General features: G+C 36.1%; 1 protein-coding gene across 4 annotated transcripts in view; it reads left to right on the top strand.

Annotated features, from left to right (window-relative positions):
• The window catches only part of NLGN1 (neuroligin 1), a 726,540-nt gene extending 702,329 nt beyond the window's left edge, over nt 1–24,211 (top strand). For all 4 annotated transcript variants that reach the window (XM_082393952.1, XM_082393950.1, XM_082393951.1 and 1 more), the window contains 3 exons: nt 16,377–16,589; nt 20,005–20,794; nt 21,593–24,211. In XM_082393952.1, the coding sequence (XP_082250078.1) occupies nt 16,377–16,589; nt 20,005–20,794; nt 21,593–22,415 (1,826 nt within the window). In that variant the 3' untranslated portion in view covers nt 22,416–24,211. The remainder of the gene's footprint in view (nt 1–16,376; nt 16,590–20,004; nt 20,795–21,592) is intronic.
• The last annotated feature ends 932 nt before the right edge of the window (nt 24,212–25,143 follow it).

Genomic DNA, 25,143 nt, shown 5'->3' with positions numbered 1-25,143 from the left:
CTGCTGCCATCAAAGAAACACACACAGACCTCTTTCATTTGGAAAGTTTAGTTGTTTGTCTCCGTGTGGTAACAGAATTGTAATATATTAAAGCCTGTTCAGCAAACAGGTATAGCATGGCCATTTGGGGCAGATATAGTGGAACATCCAATCCAGAAAAAATAAAGATGGGCAAATTATGAATACAAATTATAATTTACAAAATACACGCACATACACACAAACATTGCAGTGGAGTGCATGAGAGAGACCAAAATATATGTTAGATGGTTAGATATTTACAAAAATTTTTATAGTCCTTATTGTTCCTAAAGCAATATAGCATAGTTCTAAACTACATAGTTCGTGAAAATTTTTCTTTGTATGGCAACCACTGTGGGTCCCTCATTGTAAAGTATGCATTTAAATTGCTAGACGCTTTCCTGCATAATCAAAACAATTAGAAATGAACAATGTGATTTCTTTTCTCTCAGTAGGCCTTTTAAAAGGGAGACTTCTCTTTTTTCACTTCTTTGTGAGAAAAGGTTATTCAGAAAGCACAGAAATTTTTTCAATTTTGGTACAGGTTTGTTGTCTAGATTCAAATAGACAAGAAGTACACAATAGCCTAATTCAGTGGATGTTGGATAAGCTTTTCTTGACATGCAGACCAAGAAGTGTGAACATTAACAACCTTAGGTTGGGGTGGAGAATAGAGGAGAAGGTGTTGGAGCTGGGGCTGGGGATGACTTTTTCCCCAGCATCTTGAGCCCCTCTTGTAATGGAAATAGCATGCATAACTCAGGGCTAAGCAAATCATGGCCTTTTCCTCTCTATTACTATCTATATTCAGAAGAAATTGCTTAAAATAAATATTTTAGTCCTGTTTGGGGGAAGGAATCACAAAATGTTAAAATTAAATTATAATATAGAAGGGTCAATCTCACCTACTGACCTTGAAAATATTGAAAGTACTGAGAATTTGGGGACTTAGAAATATCTACAGGTGTTTTCTTTCCAGGCATCTGTTAGCAGTCACCTTCTTTCCCATTGTATTCCTTCATGTTCAGCTATCAGGAATAAAAGCCTTGGCCAGTAACTCAATTTGCCTTCTCAAAGATGGGTCATTAGAAAGCAGACTATCTCACAAGACACAAATAAATAAATAAATGCACCAAAATATAAAAGTTTAGAAATACCACCAAGTTATATGATATTACGATATCAGCCTCATTTCAGAGCAGTTTTTTTCCGGAGTATACATACAAAAAGGAAATTATTTTGACTTTATCCTTTGTCACTTTCCAAGAAGAATTTGGACAGTAGCTCTCAAGAGAACACAACAGCAAGGAAGCTAGCTAGAGATGATGGGTAATTAAATGGTACTGTGTGTTCTTTTTCCCTACACAGACCCCAAGTTATCCAATTTGAGGAATTTTAAGCCATCGTATTTTAAACAATCTTGACTCAAAAATATAAAGGGAAACTATCCAATTATATATTAATATGAGGGTTTTCCCATATCTTTTTTTTTTTTTTTTTCGGCCGTGCCACGCTGAATGAGGGATCTTAGTTCCCCGACCAGGGATCGAACCCAGGCCATCAGCAGTGAAAACATGGAATCCTAACCACTGGACTGCCAGGGAATTCCCAGTGAGAGTTTTATTTAGATATAACAGTGTTCCCCATCAGAACAGAATATTTTTCAAAAGTGAGTTTGCTGACAGAAAAAAAGGAATCTTGTTTGCTGGAAGATTGAAGGTTGAGTGACTAGTTAGAAGGATTTCATGGGTCTAAGAAGAAAAGAGGAGGATCCAGACTAAGTCAGTAAGATGAGTAGAAAACAGAAGACAGAAACATAATGCAGAGGAAGAACTGACTTGACTTGGCAGCTAAGAAGATAAGGAGGGCTAGCACGTGTGATTTCCAAGTGTATTTTTAGCCAGAGAAGTTGAGCTACTATTCCCACAGTTTTAAATTCAGTTATGTTAAAGGTGCAAAATTCTTAATGAGCTCATTTGCTGATCCATATTCCCAGGTCCCTAGATGGATGCCTCACTACTATTCAAAGTCTCATGTCTGCAAGGCTGGCTTTTTACTAGTCATTATGGTCTCTTGAAGTGCTTTTCAATTTGACTCAAGGAGTCAACCACAATCATCTGTATCCAAACAACAGCATTGATAAACAAAAAAGAATTCTTTTCTACTCTGTATATCATGAATTACATACTGTAGAATCTAAAATGTATATATATTCTATTTAACACATTTAGAAATTAAACACAATAAACATAGACATTCAAATTTTCCCCCTCCCAAAGAAAAGAAAGGATAGAATCCCTGATATCTTAAACTTCTGACATTCTAGATGTCATCTCAAATGTAAACATTCTGCATTTTTCCTAATCCCAGGTTTCTCCTTGAATATGTTTAGATATTTTTTTCTACTAAGAAACACAATTCTTTCCTTTTGTTTTACATTCTAAAGATGTTGCCTGTATGGTTGTATTGTAAGAGATCTGAATATAGATTGGGTCAACCACTAAGTTGCAAGGCTGCTGCCAGACAATTTAACTTAGTTCTTCCCACACTCCTTAAGGTCTGCCTATCAGAGAGCTATCTGAGTTCACTGTACCTCAGTAACCCAAGCCAATACCTTGGTCACAGTAATTTTTTATTTTTTTCCCCCTTTCCCAATTTATTTTAGGCATAAACTGATTTTTCTACTCCAAGGGCCTGTGGACTCATGATCAATTACATGGTTTCTCAGTAATACCTAGAAAGTAATTCTAGTTGCTAAATCAGGTAATCATCAAATTGAAGCCAAATCTGCTCAGCAAATTAATCAGATCAGTAGTAGTTCCATGTAGGTAGGTACAACAATATTTGGAGATTTTTAAAAAATAGAATGAATTGTTAGGTGGGAAGAATGACATTAAGTAAATTATATTTGAGCACATAGTTGAATGGCAAATGTAGTGGATACATGAGCCAGTGACATAATCCTTGACAAAACTGTAATTTTGAATTTTGTAAGTTTGCCTTAAATTTAAAAGTAATAATTTTTTCATGGTCTTGTAGTCATGAGTCAAGTAAGTTAAATAATTGAATACAAATGTAAAGTTACAGCTAGAGTGATCTGAAACGATTCTGCTGTTAAGGACATGACAGCTGAGTCGATATTAGAGAGAACTTTAAATGAATACTTCATTCAATAGCAAGGTATAAAGAATACTGCCAATGCACATAAGTTGGACAATTAGCAAACTGTGTCTCTTTCAAGGTAGCAATTTATTTAACTTTCTTCATTTTGTGCCCTTAGCTGAGCCACAAAGTTTTGTTTGGATATAGAACCAAAAATCAAAGAATTCATGCAAGCATATACTATCACTTTAACAAGTCTAAAGAGATATGATTTTATTAGTTGGCTGGCCTTAATAAAGGCAGGGGCTATTTATTAAATTGGTCTAATATAAAACTCATAGTTGCTCTCTGAATTCACTCTAATGATCAGGTGTTTTTAGTTGGAGAGATAGATAGATAGATGATAGATAGATGATAGATAGATAGATAGATAGATAGATAGATAGATAGATAGATAGATGATAGATGATAGATAACTACAGCATACACATGAAATAGAAATCAAGAGTGAGGGAAATTCAGTACTGAAGAGTAGCTTGGACATTCCAAGTCTAGGACACAATCTTTTACCCAATGATTTATTCCATATGACTTAGTGCAATTTTGGAATTGAATTGATTTTGCTTTTTAAGATGCTACAAGATTTCTTTAAACTATATATAAAGTATAGATTGCTCTATGTATAAAGAGATAATTGACATGATTTACAGTATTGTTGTATAAACACAAAACTATTTGACCAATCTACCAGAGTGGTTTAAAATATGCTACTAAAACTGGAATTATAGAGGAGATACTACATTTAGTCATTGTAGAGATAATTTATTACTATGGTTTTTTTACATGCTATGTGTTGAAAGATGGTTATCAGTAAGTCAATTTTTGTGTGAATGTAGAGATTCATTTGAATGTAACTGGATTGATTCAATATTATCTCAAGAGGAATTAAATACAAATCCTGGATTTTGCACCAAGTGTCATAAGCTTTATTTAGAAATCAAATTTTGATCTGAATATATGTGTGATATAGAATTATAGGTAATAAACTACCTAGGGTGTATTCTCATGCACTCAGTCACTCTCTCTCGCTCTCTCTCTCACACACACACACACACACACACACACACACACATACACACACACACTCATATCTCCTTTATCCTTCAAGACTCCTTTCTATCTAATGCACAGTAACCCTTCCATAATGCTGTTTTCAGGGTTCATGCCATCAGCCTATCTTTATAGATCAAAACATTTGTAACATATTCCTTCAGGAATTTAAACTAATGGTTCTGTCTTATACCAAAATTCACTTAATAGCAAATAAAATTAAAAGAGTTCCTTGTCATGTTGTTTTGTATTTTAATATGCTTTCATTTATATGAATATTGCATATTTATGACATTGTTTTATGTAAGAAGATATCATGAAAATTTCTTTAAATGGTTATGTAGATTCAATAAAAGGTAATGAGTATAAAGAGAAAGATATGTTTATTTGGAACCTATTTTTAAAAACTCCCATCTCAAGAATGATTTCATATTTCCAGGATTATACACACACACACACACACACACACACACACACATGCACACGCACATGATAGACTAGACATTGTGCTTTTGTTTCCTAGCATTTTTGGTCTTGTAGGAAAAAAAGAACTAATCATATGCATTTATTAGTGTTTTTCAAAATTATTCAGGAAGATTTGGCTTCATCTATTGCTTCCCACAATGATCCTAAAGAATTTCTGGTTCATATATTCATTTTAAGTATAGATTGACTTATTCAATTGATAGAGATTATTATCACAGTCTGGTTTTCACAAATGTAATTGACTTCCTGGTTTTTTAAAATTAATTAGAGGTATATTTTAAATTGAATAAAATCATTTTTATCACAAACATTGACCTATTATGTTGAGTTTCTATAATGGGTCTTCAATAAGAGAATAAATCTAATTTTTAAAATTAATTAGTTCTGTAAACTTGGCCTCCCAACTCTATTTTAATTGAGGTTTCTTTTTATTAATTTTTACATTTCCCCCTTTTGATGAAGATCCTTCTATTAAAACATTGCTGATCAAGAGTTAGGTTTTCCAGTTTCAGTGGCTTTTTGTACCTCAATGACAAAAAGTATCTTTCTTGGGTATAGTGTCTCATGTTGGAGGGAAAGTACACAGATTGAAAACCTATTGAGGTCACATCTGAGTAACCAAGAGAGGTAGGAAAGAGAACCCTCAGGCACTTCTTATCTGAAGTCCATATGTTATCAAGATCATAGACATTGGAGATCATCTGAAGCATTATGTCATCAAACGTTTGGCAGTCAAACTTCCTACAGACCTGGTCCAGATATCTTCGGAAATCTGTCTTATCAGATGTTGTCTGCTTCAATTCTGGTTAATCTTTACATTCAGGTCATTAGATGATGTGCAGGTCCAGTCAGGGTTCAGTGCTTTATTTAGGGGAGTCATGTAAATACGAGAGTCCAATCCCTGGCGTTTGGCTGCAGAAAAGTTGGTTAGTAGTACCTGATAGGGGCCTTGCCAGTGAGGTTTAAGAGAGTCCTTATGGAGGTGTCTTTCTAAACAGATGAAATCTCCAGGTTACAAGGTGTGATGCTTAGGTCCTCGTCTCCTAAGAGCACACTGTGAAAAGATTGCTCTACTAAAACATGATTTTTTTTTAATAGAAGCAATTAGGCTTTACAATATTAGAGTATCTCTCATTTATTAGTTGTGGATCAAAAGAGGCAGAAGCCAAGTCCTTTGACTTGTGGCACCCTGTGACTATCTCAAAGGGTAAGAGTTTATGAGTTACAAAAGAGGTGGATCTGAGACTTAGAAGGACCAACAGCAAAGCTTTTGGCCAAAATATTTGGAGGGCCTCTACAAATTTTGCCAATTGAGTATTAATAATGCCGTTAGTGTGTTCAACTAAACCAGAGGATTAAGGGTGGTAAGCACAGTGAAAGTGTTGTAAAACTAGCCAAACAGTGCCGACTTGTCAAAGTACCTGACCAGTAAAGTGGGTTCCTCAATCATTATGAAGCTTGAAAGGCGTTCCCAAGGTAGGAATAATCTTTTCCAAAAGGACTTTAGCCACAGAAGAGGCAGTAGCCTGTCACAAGGAAAGGCTTCAGTCAAGTATGAAACATACAGACCATGACTAAAACATATTTATACACATGAGATGGAGGAAGTTGTATGAAATCCATTTGCCAGACCTCAAGTCATCAAGGCCACTAGGCAGTCTAAAATGTCCAGGAACAGTAAGAACAGGTTTCCCTGGATTGTACTTTGCACAAGTGGGATAAGTGAGGTAGGCACTTTTTGTAGCCTTGTTAATGTTTTCCCACCAATATTGATTCATGAATGCTGTCATTTTGTCAGTAGACCAATGTTTAATGCATGCACAGTGGTTAGGAGTGGAAATTTTAGAGTCTCCAGTAGGACTGGGTTGTTATTTGGTCCAAACCAAAGTTTTCTCTTTTTATCAAATCTACACCTGTTGTATTTTCACAATTCTATAATTGAATTTCCAACAATTGTTGAGGATTTTGTTTTCTGAGGCCAATTGTTTGGGCCTTTCTAGCCACTTGTTCTAAATTATCATTTGGGGAAATATCCCTCCAGGCCATGCTAGCAGTTTGGCTGCTGTTGGTTCCTTTAAGGGCAGCATTCCTTGTGGAAAGGTCATAAAGGTGATTTCCCTTAGCTTCAAGAGAGTCAAAGTTAGAATGCCCCAGGATCTTAATAATAACTAAAGCAGCAGGTAAAAATATTTCATCCAATAATTCCTGAACATAGGGGCCATTTTTTATTTCTGCTGGAAGTAAGGAAGCCACGTTGCTTTCACAACATTCCAAAATCGTGAGCTGCTCTGAAAGCATATCTACTATCAGTATAAATATTATACTTGGCTAAAGTTTTGCCCTTGGCTAAAGCACAAGCCCACGTAAGAGCATATAAATCAGCCTGTTGGGCTAAAGTAGCCATACGTAAAGGTGCTGTCTCAACACTATCAAAAGGAGTTGCAGTAGCACACCCAGAACAGCACATTGTTACCTTTTAAATAAGAAACATCAGTGAACCATGAGAAGTCAATATTACCCAAAAGAATTTCCTGTAGATCATCAGGAGTCAGGAGGTGGTACAACAGCATTAAGCAGTCATGAGGGACCTCATCAGAGACAGAGGGGAGAAGAGTAGCAGGGTTAAGGTTGTTACAATGTAGAAGGGTTATGTGAGGAGCAGTTAAAAAAAGAATTTCATAAGAGATGAGGTGGCTGACAAAGAAATACTGAGTGTGATGAGAGTTTAGGAGGGCTTCCACTGTGTGGTGTACAAAAACAGTTAAAGGGGATCCCACAACAATTTTCTCAGTGGCTGTAATCAAACCAGCAGGGGCCATAATGGCTCTAAGGCAAGGGGGTATCCCTGTGCCACAGGGTCCATTTGCTGGCTATAACACCCTATGAGTCAATGGTGGTTCCCATGTTTATGGGTGAGTACCCCAAGGCATTCCCTTTCTTTTTATATACAAAAAAAGAAAAAGAGAATCTGATAATTGGGATTGCCAAGAGCACTTGATTCATCAAACTCTTCTTTAAGGCCTCAAAGGCTATGTCATCCAGTTCTTCCAATAAAATTAGGTCAAATTTGTTACCACTGAGTAAAACATACAGAGATTTGGCCATAATAGAGAAATTTGGAATCCAGTTTTGGCAGTAACCGACTAGCTTAAGAAAACCTCAGAGTTGGTGCTTAGTTTTGGGTTTTGGGAAATTTAAGACACTGTGAAGTCTATTTGGATCTAGATATAGTCTTCCTTTGGGACCTCATGTCCCTTTAAGGCTAAAAGCTTTAGCAAGTGGATGTTGCCTTCCTGTGAGGAAGCTTGAGGACAGCAAAAAAGCAAATCATCCACATATTGCAACAAAGTAGAACCTCTAAGGAACTTTATGTCATCCAGATCAGCCTTCAGGACTGGTAAGAAATACAAAGAACTCTCAACAAAACCATCAGACATTATTGTCTAGGTGAATTGTTTTTCTTTCCACGTGAAGGCAAAAAGTTATTGGCTAGCTTCAACAACTGGAATACTAAAGAATGCACTGCATAAATCAATTACAGTAAAGAATTTGCTTCCAGTGGGAATGGAGGTTAGTAGAGCATTAAGGTTAAGAATAACAGGGTGTCAAGGGATAACAATTTGTTTATTACTCGGAGGTCCTAGACAAACTTCTACCTTCAGCCCTTAGGTTTTCTCATCAGTAAAATGGGAGTGTTACATGGTCTAGTACAAGGGAAAATGAGGCCTTGAGCCTTGTAATCTTCTATTATGGGATTCATGCCTTCTTTACTTGTAGGGTATTGATTAATCCTGGGAAAAGGTTTTGAGGGATCTATTTGAATCTTGATAACAGGTGCGCTGTGGATTTGCCAACATCACTTGGAGATCTTGCCCATAAGGAAAATGGTAGCTGATTTAATAGGGCCAAAGATCAGTGTTTCCAGAATCAGTTCTAGTATCATCAGAGACAGAACAAATAAAAGATGTCAAAGGGTAATTTAATTCTACTGGTAGTTTACTTTGATGACTACTGTAAAGTTCTAGAATTGTCTCCCCCTTTGGGGAGAGAGAAATTCTGGCATGATACTTCTCTAAGAAGTCTTGGCCTAATATATGGATAGGAGCAGAGGAACTAAGGAGCAGGATATATATCTCTCAAAGGGCCTAAACGAAAGGGAATGGATTCAGAGACAGGAACCTCTTGAGGTTCAACCCCACTATTTGAACTTTTTGGAACTCCAAAGCAGAGCTGCTTTATAGTAGTGGGGTTGAGCATGGAGAGTGTGACTTTGGTGTCACTTAGGACTGAAAGAGATTCATCCCCAATTTGGAGAAATTTTTCTCCAAGCTGATCAAGAGGGAGGGTAGGGAAGAGCCCCTGTAGTTCCTTGGAGCCCTGTCACTGAGAATTGGGGGGAACTTAGAAAGGGAGGCTGGAAGACTGAAGGCACCTACAGCACTTAAATTTATAACAATTTCTTTTCCAATTTCCTGGCTCTTTTCAATAATAGCAGAAACCAGGACAGTTTTGGTTTTGTTTAGGGGCCTTCATTTGCTGGAATTGAAGATTAAGAATTTTGATGGTTTTCCTTTTAGCTGACCCATCTAAAGTGAGTGAGAGCTGCCTTGTCAGATTAACTAAATCGGGAGTGGACATGGTTTCCCATTCCATCCTGATTCTTTTCACTAGAAGGGAAAGGTCTCTGTGCATCCCATTCATAAACATAGAGTTAAAAGCTATCAGGGTAGAATCAACATCTGAAGGAAGACCAGAATTTTCTCTAAAAATAATCTGAAGTCGATTGTAATAGTCATGAACAGTTTCATCATATTTTTGTATGCAAGCCTGAATTTTATCCAATCAACAGGCTTTGGAAAGTCCCTAGGAATTGCCTGATGAAGTCACCAGTGATTTCCTGAGCCTGATCAGATATAAGTTAGCAGGCTGGTCTCTCAGTTGATTCTAGAAGTCAGGATTTTCCCAATTAGCAGTTTTCATCCAGTACTGGGTCTGGCCTTCACCAACAAGCATATGAACTAGCTGATATGAATCAGAGAAACCAGGCTGATAAGTCTGAATGACTATATTAAATTCCTCGGTAATTCTGAGAGGATCTTTGGTTACTTTGGGAAAATCTTTGCCTATGGGTGGGCTGAGTTTCAGGGAAAAAAGGGAAGTTTGGCAAGATAATTAATATGGAGGAATTGAGGACATAGAGGATGTGTAGGTGATATAGAGGGGAAGTAGGAAGATGGCACCAGAGGCAGGGCATGAGACACAGAAGCCAGAGAAGGAGAATGGAGCTTCAGAAGCAATTTTATCTTTCTTTAATTGTTTGCCTCAGTTAATCTTAAAACTTTTATTTTGCAAAGAGGCAATTTTAGACTCCTGATAACATTTGGAAGCTTCAAAATACCAATTGAAATAGGTATTACATTCAGTTTTTGGAAATTTTAGAGCTATGGTTGCCCAATTCAGTTTCAAGAAAAGTAAGTTTGAGGATTTAAAAAGCTTCCCATAATGGTCATTGATATTCTAAATCACCTTTCGTTAGGTTGGTCCATTAGTTAGAAAGGTACCTGAGGAAGGACCATAGTTTTTTGGATTTTTTTGTTTTTTTTTTTTATTTTATATTTTTATTTTCTTTCCACACACACACACTGTATTTTATTTTTACAAGAGATAAATAAACTGACACCAAGCATTGTAAATGGATGACCACAACAAAAGCAACAATGATTGCAATTACCAAACACGAAACACACTCATACTATGTCATAATATTGACATTCAGTCCAGTAATCCTCCACTGTAACAGCTCCTTTACTTTGCAGTGAAAATTGATTTGTATATTTTTTGCCTCTGTTGTCAATTGCATTATTATGAACTTTCATCAAATCTTTAACTGTGGTCATTTTTAAGTCTTTTGTCATTTACAGACAGTTCTGGGTGTACTCTGATGCTTTTGCAAATATGTTGCTATAAAAATGTTTCATCTTCAAGGAATTCATGGAAAAGACTCTGACAAGTACAGGTTTCTGGTAACTGACTATACTGCTGAACTGAATGAACAAGCATTTTCTGAACTCTAATGGAAAGCTGATGAATTCATAAAAGTGCTAACAAAAGATCAAGATGAAAAAATAATTAATTACATGGAACTGAGTGAACTGATGAGGATGATTATAATTTTTGTGACGTTCTGTTTGAATAAGAGGACCATAGTTTTAAAACATAAAATTGGTCAAGGTCCCTATAAGTGGGGCATGCTCAAAATGTTTAGTTAACTGGGATCCCATTCCCCAGAGGTTTCTACCTAGAGAAAAAGAATCATTTTCAAACAGCCTAAACAGCTCAAGCAACTCAAAGAGCTCAAACAGCCTGCAGGCCTAATACCAGCCAGTTCAAAAGGAACAGTCTAGTCCAGAGGGAGCCAAGGCAAAGTCTGCTCAGTACACCTTTAATGGAGCAGCCCAATTTGAAGGGAGTCAGGCTGAAGGCTTAATAGTGCAGTGCCAATAGAACACCCCTATTACAAAAGGAATTGGGTCAAAGGCTGAACTGGCACAGTTCTAAAGAAACAGCCCCTGTTCCTGAAGGATGGACCAAAAGCTAGGCAATTCCAGGACAAACAGCCAGCACCGTTCCAAAAGGAATCCTGCCAAAGGTGAGCACAGTTCCAATTCAAAAAGCCCAATTTCAAAAATCAGGCAGAAGTGCCAAACAAGTACTCGCATACAGAACAAAGTCTTAGCCAGAGGACAAAGCCTTAAAATAGATCCCCAATAAGATAGACTCATCCACCGGAGGGCAGACAGCAGAAGAAAGAAGAATTACAATCCTGCCTGTGGAACAAAAACCACATTCACAGAAAGATAGGAAAGATGAAAAGGCAGAGGGCTATGTACTAGATGAAGGAACAAGATAAAACCCCAGATAAACAACTAAATGAAGTGGAGATAGGAAACCTTCCAGAAAAAGAATTCAGAATAATGATAGTAAAGATGATCCAGGACCTTGGAAAAAGAATGGAGGCAAAGATCGAGAACATGCAGGAAATGTTTAACAAACATGTAGAAGAATTAAAGAACAAACAAACAGAGATGAACAACACAATAACTGAAATGAAAAATATACTAGAAGGAATCAAGCAGAATAACTGAGACAGAAGAATGGATAAGTGGACCTGGAAGACAGAATGGTGGAATTCACTGCTGCAGAACAGAAATCCTAAAGATCAGAGCAGAAATAAATGAAATAGAAACAAAGAAAACAATAGCAAAGATCAATAAAACTAAAAGCTGGTTCTTTGAGAAGGTAAACAAAATTGATAACGCATTAGGCAGACTCATCAAGAAAAAGAGGAGAGGACTCAAATCAATAAAATTAGAAATGAAAAAGGAGAAGTTACAACAGACACTGCAGAAATACAAAGCATCCTAAGAGACTACTACAAGCAACTCTATGCCAATAAAATGGACAACCTGGAAGAAATGGACAAATTCTTAGAAAGGTATAACCTTCCAAGACTGAACCAGGAAGAAATAGAAAATATGAACAGACCAATCAAAAGTAATGAAATTGAAACTGTGGTTAAAAATCTTCCAACAAACAAAAGTCCAGGACCAGATGGCTTCACAGGTGAATTCTATCAAACATTTAGAGAAGAGCTAACACCCATCCTTCTCAAACTCTTCTAAAAAATTGCAGAGGAAGGAACACTCCCAAACTCATTCTATGAGGCCAACATCACCCTGATACCAAAACCAGACAAAGATACTAGAAAAAAAGAAAATTACAGACCAATATCACTGATGAATATAGATGCAAAAATCCTCAACAAAATACTAGCAAACAGAATCTAACAACACATTAAAAGGATCATACACCATGATCAAGTGAGATTTACCCCAGGGATGCAAGGATTCTTCAATATTTGCAAATCAATCAATGTGATACACCATATTAACAAACTGAAGAATAAAAACCATATGATCATCTCAATAGACGCAGAAAAAGCTTTGACAAAATTCAATACCCATTTATGATAAAAAAAAAACTCTCCAGAAAATGGGCATTGGGGAAACCTACCTCAACATAATAAAGGGCATATATGACAAACCCACAACAAACATCATTCTCAATGGTGAAAACTGAAAGCATTTCCTCTAAGATCAGGAACAAGACAAGGATGTCCACTCTCACCACTGTTATTCAACATAGCTTTGGAAGTCCTAGCCATGACAATCAGAGAAGAAAAAGAAATGAAAGGAATACAAATTGGAAAAGAAGAAGAAAAACTGTCACTGTTTGCAGATGACATGATACTATACATAGAGAATCCTAAAGATGCCACCAGAAAACTACTAGAGCTAATCAATGAATTTGGTAAAGTTGCAGGATACAAAATTAATGCACAGAAATCTCTTCCATTCCTATACACTAATGATGAAATATCTGAAAGAGAAATTAAGGAAATACTCCCATTTACCAGTGCAACAAAAAGAATAAAATACCTAGGAATAAACCTACCTAGGGAGACAAAAGACCTGTATGCAGAAAACTATAAGACACTGTTGAAAGAAATTAAAGATGATACCAACAGATGGAGAGATATACCATGTTCTTGGATTGGAAGAATCAATGTTGTGAAAATGACTATACTACCCAAAGCAATCTACAGATTCAATGCAATCCCTATCAAATTACCAATGGCATTTTTTACAGAACTAGAACAAAAAATCTTAAAATTTGTATGAAGACACAAAAAACCCCAAATAGCCAAAGCAGTCTTGAGGGAAAAAAGCGGAGTTGGAGAAATCAGACTCCCTGACATCAGACTATACCACAAAGCTACAGTAATCAAGACAACATGGTACTGGCACAAAAACAGAAACAGATCAATGGAACAAGATACAAAGCCCAGAGATAAATCCACGCACCTATGGTCAACTAATCTATGACAAAGGAGGCAAGGATATACAATGGAGAAAAGACAGTCTCTTCAATAAGTGGTGCTGGGAAAACTGGACAGCTACATGTAAAAAATGAAATTAGAACACTCTCTAACACCATACACAAAAATAAACTCAAAATGGATTCGAGACCTAAATGTAAGACCGGACACTATAAAACTCTTAGAGGAAAACATAGGAAGAACACTCTTGGACATAAATCACAGCAAGATCTTTTTTGATCCACCTCCTAGAGTAATGGAAATAGAAACAAAAATAAATGGGACCTAATAAAACTTCAAAGCTTTTGCACAGCAAAGGAAACCATAAGCAAGACAAAAAGACAACCCTCAGAATGAGAGAAAATATTTGCAAATGAATCAACGGACAAAGAATTAATCTCTAAAATATATAAATAGCTCATGCAGCTCAATATTAAAAAAATAAACACCCCAATCCAAAAATGGGCAGAAGACCTAAATAGACATTTCTCCAAAGAGGACATACAGATGGACAAGAAGCACATGAAAAGCTGCTCAACATCACTAATTATGAGAAAAATGTAAATCAAAACTACAATGAGGTATCACCTCACGCCAGTTAGAATGGGCATCATCAGAAAACCTAGAAGCAACAAATGCTAGAGAGGGTGTGGAGAAAAGGGAACCCTCTTGCATTGTTGGTGGGAATGTAAATTGATACAGCCACTATGGAGAACAGTATGGAGAGTCCTTAAAAAACTAAAAATAGAATTATCATATGACCCAGCAATCCCACTACTGGGCATATACCCAGAGAAAACCATAATTCAAAAAGACACATGCACCCCAATCTTCATTGCCGCACTATTTACAATAGCCAGGTCATGGAAGCAACCTAGATGCCCATCAATAGACAAATGGATAAAGAAGATGTGGTACATATATACAACGGAATATTACTCAGCCACAAAAAGGAATGAAATTGTGTCATTTGTAGAGATGTGGATGGATCTAGAGACTGTCATACAGAGTGAAGTAAGTCAGAAAGAGAAAAACAAATATTGCATATTAACGCATATATGTGGAACCTAGAAAAATGGTACAGATGAACCAGTTTGCAGGGCAGAAATTGAGACACAGATGTAGAGAACAAATGTATGGACACCAAGGGGGGAAAGCGGCGTGGGGGTGGGGGTGGGGGTGTGCTGAATTGGGCGATTGGGATTGACATGTATACACTGATGTGTATAAAATGGATGACTAATAAGAAACTGCTGTATAAAAAAATAAATAAAATAAATTCAAAAAAAAAAAAAAGATCCCCAGTAAAACCTGGAGGGCTTCAAAATGCAAATAGGGCAGACACTTGAGTGGAGAAAGACTTACTCTTAAATTCCTGGGTTGGCGAGAAAAGCAGTGGGCAACAACAGGCTCAATGAGGGTATCACACTTGTTTGCCACCAACCTGGAAGTCGTCAAGGGTCTTCTCTGGATCCCCGTGCAGGCTATCAAAAGGTTGACCTAAAACAAATAGACTGCCAGCTATTTCTGCAGTAAAAATGGGTTTGTTTGGGATCAACAAAGAATTGCTGTTTGGGGTCTACAACCATGGCAAGCCACATGCAAGTCCCCCCACAGCAAGGAGAGGAGAACTTGTTTAAAAGGGGGAAAAGGAAGCTGGGAGGGCTGTAGTAAACAAAGAGCCCATTGGAGGAATTGAGAGTTTGAAGTAGAGTGGCTTTTCACTGGCTGAGTTGTGAGAGTCTCTCATTGGCTGAGCTCTTGCCAGGCAAGGAAAGTTTTTGTTCTTCCTGCTGAGCTCTGCTATTGTCATAGGGCATGAGAGCTTCCCTTTCTGACCTCCCAATTCTATTTTAATTGAGGTTTGTTTTCATTAATTTTAGACTGTTCTTTTCCTTTTTTCTTCAATTGCCTTTTCCACTCTGTCAGTTTAGATCTTTGTAACGTCTCACCACCTCCATTCTTTCTATTATTCAACATATATTTCTTTTCATTATTAAATTCACTATAAAATGGAGCTTTGAGTATTGGAGAAATATGAATCTCAACTTTTCAAAAATCTGCAAATATTCTACACTGTTTTCTAGTTGAGCAGATCTCGTCAGTTTAGCATTTAGGGCGTTCTAAAATGTAACCTCAAATTACGTCAGGCACAGTGATTCTTAACCATGGGGCATCATCAATAAAAATGTGCATACACCTATATATGCAAAGAATTGCATATAATTTTATGCACGAGTCTTGGAAAAATACCCCTGCTCTCTACCGTCATATCCTGCCACTCTGCCACACATACCTTAAATTCCAACCATATTAGACCACGAGCAACTTGAGGACTGACAGTATTTACGCAAAAACACATTCTCATACACCCCATGATACCATCCCAAATATCTCCACCAGGTAACTTGGCCCTTAGAATATCTCCCTTGAGGTCTTTCAGAATGTTTTCATTCTCTTTATCTGCCCCCTGTTACCTGTTACCTGGATAACTTGGGAACATTTGGGGAAGATAAATGTCATTTTTCAGATTTTAGTCTCTGCTATTCTTCCTAAAGTAAATTATGTTATTCTGGTGGGAAGTAATTTTTTACTAAAGAACTTGGATTGTACTCATCTTGATGAACACAGGCTTCAATTGTATTTAAATTTGATGTCTATTTGATTCATGTCAGCTCAAAAGGTTGTTCTTTGATGTCTTTTTATTTCTGTTTTCCAGGTTTCTTGAGCACAGGGGATCAGGCTGCAAAAGGAAACTATGGACTCCTTGATCTCATACAGGCTTTAAGATGGACTAGTGAGAATATTGGATTCTTTGGTGGTGACCCCTTAAGAATCACTGTTTTTGGATCTGGTGCTGGGGGTTCATGTGTCAATCTGCTGACTTTATCCCATTATTCTGAAGGTAACCGTTGGAGCAATTCAACCAAAGGTATTATGCAGGTTGCAAATTTTGACAATTTTGGTGTCTGCATGCCACGACCATCAGTAGTATGTGATGCTCTGTATATATTTCTCTGTTTAAACTAAGTGTTAGGTTGAACTCAATAACTGTTTAAAACTTTGTTTCTTCAGCTTCTCTATGCATGTTTAAATTTTTGTCAAACTCTTTTCTTTGTCTCCTGTGGAGCTTGGTATGGATGCCCTTTCAAACACACTTCAGAATAATTAGCATTACAGTACTTTCCTCTCCTCCAAAGGGTGATTTTGGGGAAAATCAAAGATGTTCGCAGTTCTGTTATCTCTGTTTATTCAGTAATCAAAATCAAAGACAAGGGTTTTTTTTTCATTATTTTTTTAATGCAAGGCTTGTATATAATCTATTTTCTAGATAGTAGATGTTTTAAACCCTTTACTAGTATGAAGATAATACGGAAGCAGTCGTAAGCTAGTTTGTATGGAAACGTGATTTTCACTTGTTGTCTGAGTAGAGAATGGACGTTTGATTATTTTGCATGCGTGATCCAAAATTGTCAAAGCATCAAGGTCACTAGTAGAGCTTTTGATTAAAAAGAAAAATATGTTTGAATTTGTGCTTTTTCTATTTTCAACTCCAAAAGTGTTAATTTTTTTTCCCCTGAAGCCTGGCAAAGCAGCATGGAGCACTGAGGCTGCTTAAATTCATGAAATATTGTTCTTGTCTCCATTTTCTGGCCTTGACATCCTTTTTCCAAAACGCCTGCCCAAGGCTTATCATGCTGGTCTTTATGGACTCCTATTTTACCATGAGTTTAGTCACCCATTCTTATAGCATTATTAACTTGAAATATCTACAAGAACAGAGGTGTTTTGTTGGAGAAGTCTGTAAAACAAATACTTTCTCTCCATTATACATACACAATAGGCAGGAAAATAGAGAATATACATCAGCATAGACCATCTTGTATTTTCTGCTTTTCCATCGTCATTTTATATATATTAAGAAAGTATACACTGTCAATTCTTAAGAAGCTTAAGAATGAAGCTTCTTAATTTGTAAGACTGAGTTTTATGATATGAGCACCAGACATAGAATATTTGTTTTTGGTATCAAAGACACATTAAGGTGGAATTTCAAAATAACAGTCATTAAATGAGTTTGTATATTTGGAGGATCATATATTATTATAGACTTAATTTATAGACATAGTTTATATAACATCTCATTTGTATTAGTAGAGTTCTGAACCGAGATGACAAAATGACACATGTGTGAGAACTCTTTCAATTGTATAGAGATTTTGGTCTGCAGTGAAATGACTTATTTTGAAATAACAAACTTCGTTGCTGTTGTTTTTCTTAATTGACAGATTAGATTGTTCTAGCCTGAGGACTATACTAACGCCAGTACTTATCTAGGATAACATTGGACAATCTGTTCAGACTTCTTAGGATCATTTGGTCTCAAATGCTCTTTGCGCTGATTTTTTCTAAAACTTTTTCTAAATGTAAAGTGAACATGGGCACCAAAGCCATTTTCAGCCAGTATAACACTAGCATTGCATAAAGAGATGAATCAATTAGTTCATCAGCTAGCATTGCTATTCATCAACTCATAATGTGGTAAACAGTGGCAAATGGCTATGCAAACAATTGAAAATACAGCATTCCATCACACTCTTCAAGGAAATCTGTCCATGCCTGGCTAGATGAATGGACTTACGTTTGATCTAGTCATAAGTTTATCTCTATTAACGAAGCTGCCTGAATTGACCAGGAGATGCTCAGAAGAGATCTTGAAATCATCAGGCTAATTTTACCTCCATTGCAGACATAGACTTTAAGGTCTGGGGACTTCCCAGACTTGCAACAATGCTCAGGCCTGTATCTATCAGGAGTCAACCACACATAACAAGCACTCTCGCTGACAATAGAATATGTGGTTTTTCCCAGTATCATCTAGATGGCATATTTCAGACTATATCAAATGTGATGTGTATTGTCCTTAAAACCTTTTTTGGTATATTTAATTAATGTCATTAAGTCCCTAAAATGGGAAAGAATCTTATAGAAATCTTATTTTAGCTATAAAGTTTTTAAGCAGTACAATATTTCTCTGAGCAAATGTGGACAAACACATAGCCTATATAATTTTTTTAAATTATTTGTATTTATATTATTTGCTCTAGCAAACTGAAAATATGTTCATAAAGATGTCAGAAACCAAAACAAATTTAAATTAGTATTGTTTGACTTTTTGAATGTTTTTATAATTATCTAGGAACATATTACAGACATTTTGAATACATATATGTTTGGAGAAAAAAGGAAAACTTTGCTTCTAATTCAGTCATTACTTTAACACCTTTGTGAAAGAGTTCTTACACATTAACACATATGAATGATTGAGCATGTGTTAAAATAACTGAACTACAAAGCTGTATTTGGAAATTGACAATAAATGTAATTTTTTAAATAAAATAGATAAATTATATTTTTAAAACAAGAATTTTATTAGATAATACCTTAATAAGTAAAGTTCATTTATAAATTTGAATGGTATGCAGCTCTTATCAAGCTGCATATGGGACCATGATTTATAATTCTTAAATGTAATTAAGTGAAAAGCAGTGGACCATGTACTTTTCATCTTTTATGATAAAATATAGCAGTGCACATTCAACAGTGGAAAAAGTTAAATCACCCCCCCCCCACTAAATCCTTCTGCTGATGGCTTTTTCTTTAACCTAGTGAAAATACTTCAAATGTTATAACTTCTTCTGAAAGATGAATATTCAGCATACTATGTCTGACATAAAGAGCTGGAAAGAGTATGTCTAAAGTGATATTCTGTTTCGTGTGCCTTTAGGGCCATCCCCAGGGTATTAGCAAATTCCCAGCCCCAGTAGTTATGTGAGGTCTGAACAATTTTTTTTCAGATAAAATCTGATTAAAACAAACACACAGAGCCATTTTGAAGGAAGATGCTTGCAGCCAAATTGGAGGAAATATCCTCAAAAGACAATACAAAGTCTGATGATGAGTTAAAGGGGAGAGAGTTAGCCGCATCTGGTTGGCTATGATAACAGCGTAGGTGTTTACATGCTGGGCAAATAAATATTTGGGCCTTTTTGCCACAAGTATTTCCACACTCTCCTTCTCTCCTTGCTTACTGCCTTTTTGAGACATTGCACAATTTAGATCTCTTGATCCCAAACTAGTTGCTACTCAAAGCAGATGACTTAGGTCCACCTCTCGAATTCATTATACCCTGGGGATGACTTTATGTACCTTCTCTTAAGCAAAACTGTCTCTATCTCCCTGTTTCTTGAGTCATATCTGGGACATGTCTCAAATATCAGATTTTATTGTTTTACCACAGCATTATTCAAAGGTCATCTGAAACTCTTTGTTGTTTTTTCCTATAGGACTTTTTCAACGAGCAATAGCTCAAAGTGGAACTGCCCTTTCCAGCTGGGCTGTTAGTTTCCAACCTGCAAAATATGCTAGAATGTTGGCCACAAAAGTTGGTTGCAATGTTTCAGATACAGTAGAGTTAGTGGAATGCCTACAGAAGAAGCCTTACAAAGAACTTGTTGACCAAGATATTCAACCAGCACGATACCACATAGCCTTTGGACCTGTGATTGATGGTGATGTAATACCAGATGATCCTCAGATATTGATGGAGCAAGGAGAGTTTCTCAACTATGATATAATGTTAGGAGTTAACCAAGGGGAAGGGTTAAAATTTGTTGAAAATATAGTAGATAGCGATGATGGTATCTCCGCTAGTGATTTTGACTTTGCTGTTTCTAATTTTGTTGATAACTTATATGGATACCCTGAAGGCAAAGATGTTTTGAGAGAAACCATTAAATTCATGTATACTGACTGGGCTGACCGTCATAACCCTGAAACCAGAAGGAAGACATTATTAGCTTTGTTTACGGACCATCAGTGGGTGGCACCAGCTGTAGCTACAGCAGATCTTCACTCAAACTTTGGTTCACCCACATATTTCTATGCCTTTTACCATCATTGCCAAACAGATCAGGTTCCAGCTTGGGCTGATGCAGCTCATGGTGATGAGGTTCCCTACGTACTAGGAATCCCCATGATTGGACCTACAGAGTTATTTCCTTGCAATTTCTCCAAAAATGATGTGATGCTGAGTGCAGTCGTAATGACATACTGGACAAATTTTGCTAAAACTGGGTATGTACCTAAGGAATGAAGTTTGCTATAATTTAATTAAAATATCCTCTTAAGCACTTAAAAAATACGTATTTTGTGTCCAAATGATTTAATTTAATAGATTAATACCAACAATACATTAAGTTCCTTTATTCAAAATTTATATTTGTGGTGTTTCAAAAAAATCACTGCTTTATTCTTCCTTTGTAAAGTTTATTAAGACAGTCATACCTTCATTGCATTACTCAATAATTAAATTTATCTTGTTTTTTTAATTACACAGGACTTCTTATTATTGTTATTCAATAGTGACAAATATTTTATAAAGGTTTTTCAATTTACAGTACTGTATGCCTTTTGATCCTCCCAACTACCTTGCGAGGTGAGCAGCTCAGATACTATAATCCCATTTTACAGAAAAGGGACGTTAGGCTACGAGAGCTTTACCTAGATATTCATATGTTTAGCGTACAGCAGCATCAGGACTCAAATCCTCACCTGCCAATTCCAAATGCCCGTGTTTTTCCAATGCTGTCTCTGCTAGCTTGCCTATGAGACAACTCATATGTACACGAATTTTTAAATCTTTGGGTATATAGCAGCCCGTGGGTAGAGAGAACAAGAATGTGAGATTTACTTATACTACATTATCATCCAACAATCTGCCTGAGCTGGGATTTATATTTCTAAATTGACCCAAGTTATGTTAAAACACAGTCTAAAGCCTGGCTGAGTTCACCCTCTTCAATTAGATGTTAAACCAGTATTATTTTGATTTTTAAAAGAATAAAACAATTTTTCATAATTTCTCTTTTCTAGTGACCCAAATCAACCAGTCCCTCAAGACACAAAATTCATCCATACCAAACCCAACCGCTTTGAAGAAGTAGCATGGACCAGATATTCCCAGAAAGACCAACTTTATCTCCATATTGGATTAAAACCAAGAGTTAAAGAACATTACAGAGCCAATAAAGTAAACCTCTGGTTGGAGTTGGTACCTCATCTGCATAATCTCAATGACATTTCTCAGTATACCTCGACAACAACTAAAGTGCCATCAACTGACATCACTTTCAGACCTACGAGAAAAAATTCTGTATCTGTCACATCAGCCTTTCCCACTGCCAAGCAGGATGATCCCAAACAACAACCGAGTCCATTTTCAGTGGATCAAAGGGACTACTCAACAGAGCTGAGCGTCACTATTGCAGTTGGAGCATCACTGCTGTTTCTGAACATCTTGGCCTTTGCAGCCCTGTACTACAAAAAGGATAAGAGGAGACATGATGTTCACAGGAGATGCAGCCCTCAGCGCACGACTACGAATGATCTGACCCACGCACAAGAAGAGGAGATCATGTCCCTTCAAATGAAGCACACCGATTTGGATCATGAATGTGAGTCCATCCATCCACATGAGGTGGTTCTTCGGACCGCCTGCCCCCCAGATTACACACTAGCTATGAGGAGGTCACCTGATGATGTTCCCTTAATGACACCCAACACCATTACAATGATTCCCAACACTATACCAGGGATTCAACCCTTACACACATTCAATACATTTACCGGAGGACAGAACAATACTCTGCCCCATCCTCATCCCCACCCCCACTCACATTCAACAACCAGGGTATAGCCAGATAAGAGAAGCAAACTCTATTTTTTTGATGGATTGCAGTAAAAGATTACTGAAGATTCCTTGGCTTTCAACCTACAAGACGCTTACTATTTAAATAAGGAGGAATATTATGTGAATATACATATCAAGAACTTTGGGGGCTTTGAAAAAAACATGAATTGTACATATATACACAAATCAACTTTAAAAATGAATTTCAATTGCTTGAAGCAATTGTTCTGAATGATACTTTTTCATTCACATTCAAGAATTAATTTTTTGAAGATTTATGTTACATGATGGAATTAGGCATGTGGAACACCAAACAGGAAAGAACTATGTCTGAAATATAAAATATAAAAAATTAAAAAAACAACCATGAATATGCACAAGGGACACACCAATGGAATGTCAGATAATTTTCACCAGTTTTTATTTGGAGCTGTTTTATTGTGTAGACCATATTTACATATTTGGATAAGTACACAAAGCACCAATGCTGTTAATGGCCTTAGCAGAGGCTCATGCTGAAATTTGCCAGTAAAACAACGAAGTTTAAAGACTGGCAGGTACAACATTATCACATAAGTGCTGTCAGTATAAAGTTGTGGGGATAAAGGAAACTGGATATTTTTAGCACGATGTGCATGATAATTTATATGCTTGGTGGCTGTGCTGCTGATTAAGCCGTAATTAAAATTCTTCTCATCCCATTGGAGTTTTTAATAGAAGCTTCCTCCATCAATTGGCAGAACCTCAAGAAGATTTTAAGGGGCAGAAGTAATTACAATAAAATAATTCACAGTAGTTTTGATAATAGACGGAATTAGTTATGAAAGGTATTTGAAGAAACTATAGGTATAGTTGTGAATACTCGCTGATATGAATCCCAGAAAAAAAATTCCTATGTTTTTAATATTCTTTTCATTCCCATCTAAGTACTTCATGGAAATATAACCCTAATTGGATATGTGTTACAGGATCTATACTTTGCTGTGGTTTTTGTTACTCTGTATTTTGTTCCTTTTGGTAAGGTGAATTGTGTCCAAAGAGTTACTTACTAGTCTTTTATGATATAAGGATGCCCCAAATTACCACTCTGATTACAATTCTCAGTTCATTGATTTACTCATGTTGCATGACAAAATGTTTACTAATAATAACTCAATATAGAGTTATGTCCCTTCTCACGTCACTTATCTTTCTCACTGAGGTTCATTCACTGGAATTTATTCACGCAATCTCAGTAGAGTGCAACGTAGATGCAAAACCTAGAAGGAGAGTCAACACCTGGAGGATTTTAGTCTTACACATGCGTGTGATTTTAAATGAATATTCTAAGACTACAGGAAACTCTTCATCCCCCTGTTGTTTACCAGTAACAGTATATCACAGACCTTTCCAAATGTTTGTATATGTAATCAGATGTACATTTGTATTAAAAAAAATTGAGATGGACTTAAAGAGCACATCCTGATAAATACTTTCTCTCTTACCTGTACTATATTTCTATTAGACTAAAGTTATGTGATTTTTTTTTACATTTTTTCAGATGACTAGCAATTTTGATAGTTTGTAAGATAATGCAAAGAACTTTCTCTGACAAACTAACTGCAGTAACAGAAACCTTTCTTTTCAGTTACTCTTTTTCAAGAATGAAAGCTTATTATACAAAAAAAATTGTATACTACTTGATGGAAACAACTTTGTACATCTTGGCCATGTCACTGGTCATTGCGTGAAATAAAGATAATAATGACTATTAGTCCAATGCTAAGAGACATGATCTTTGCTCATTAAAGAGCTAAAATGTTTATTGCTGTTTTGTCTTTTTTTAAAAAACAAGAACAACAACAACAACAGAAAAAGAAACATGACTGTCTCAGAGAGTCATTTTTCTAGACAAGTCAGGTTTTTGAAGACATATAGGTAACTTCTACAGAAAACACACCGTGTATTTAAAGGCAAGTCTCATCTAAGATGAAACTGATGAAACTTTAATATTTTGAATTTTTAAGCCCAGGAACTCATGAAAAAATATTAGCTTTGTATTTTTAAATACCTCTTATGTGAAAGTAGTGTGGAAATAAAATGTGCCAATTGTTTTCAGTTAGAAACACAGGTTCCAATTCTGATCATCAAGGAACAGATCTATTGGAAATAAATGTGCAATATTCATGAAATAGAATAGCTAGGTTCACAATACAGGGGTGATTAAATTATCATAAAGTAGTGTTTAGAAAGTTATCCTTCTAAGAAAATTTTAAAGTGCTGAGCAAGACATTAAGCTAACACTAAAGATAAAAATCTTCTCTTTCAAGGAATTTGTTTACTTATAATTCCCCCTCCCAATTATTAACTATCAGTAAAATGTAGATATTGCTCCGTAACTTCAAATAAAAATCTGTTAGACGCAAAAAGTCTTCAAAATCCAGAGCAGTCTACGTGCAGTTTTTGCCTGATTGGTTATGCTTTTAGACTGTGAACTGCCAATGTAAACAAATAAAAAGAATTGTTTAACATCTGAAATATTGTTTAATCAGAAAACTGTCTTTTACTGTATTGATTAAACGAAAGATAAAAACAGAAATAGAAATGACAACAAAATAAGATATAAATGAAATCTTTCATATGCATTACTTCACTTAGCAAAACCATTCTATTATATTTTAATGATGGCCATATTTATATCTATCTACCTATCTGTTGCTCTAAACTTATCTATTACTCGATCTACATAGCTATA

Source organism: Balaenoptera borealis, assembly GCF_965194805.1.
Source record: "Balaenoptera borealis genome assembly, chromosome: 5".
In the NCBI taxonomy this organism is placed as follows: domain Eukaryota; kingdom Metazoa; phylum Chordata; class Mammalia; order Artiodactyla; family Balaenopteridae; genus Balaenoptera; species Balaenoptera borealis.
This window is presented reverse-complemented; position numbering and strand designations above follow the sequence as displayed.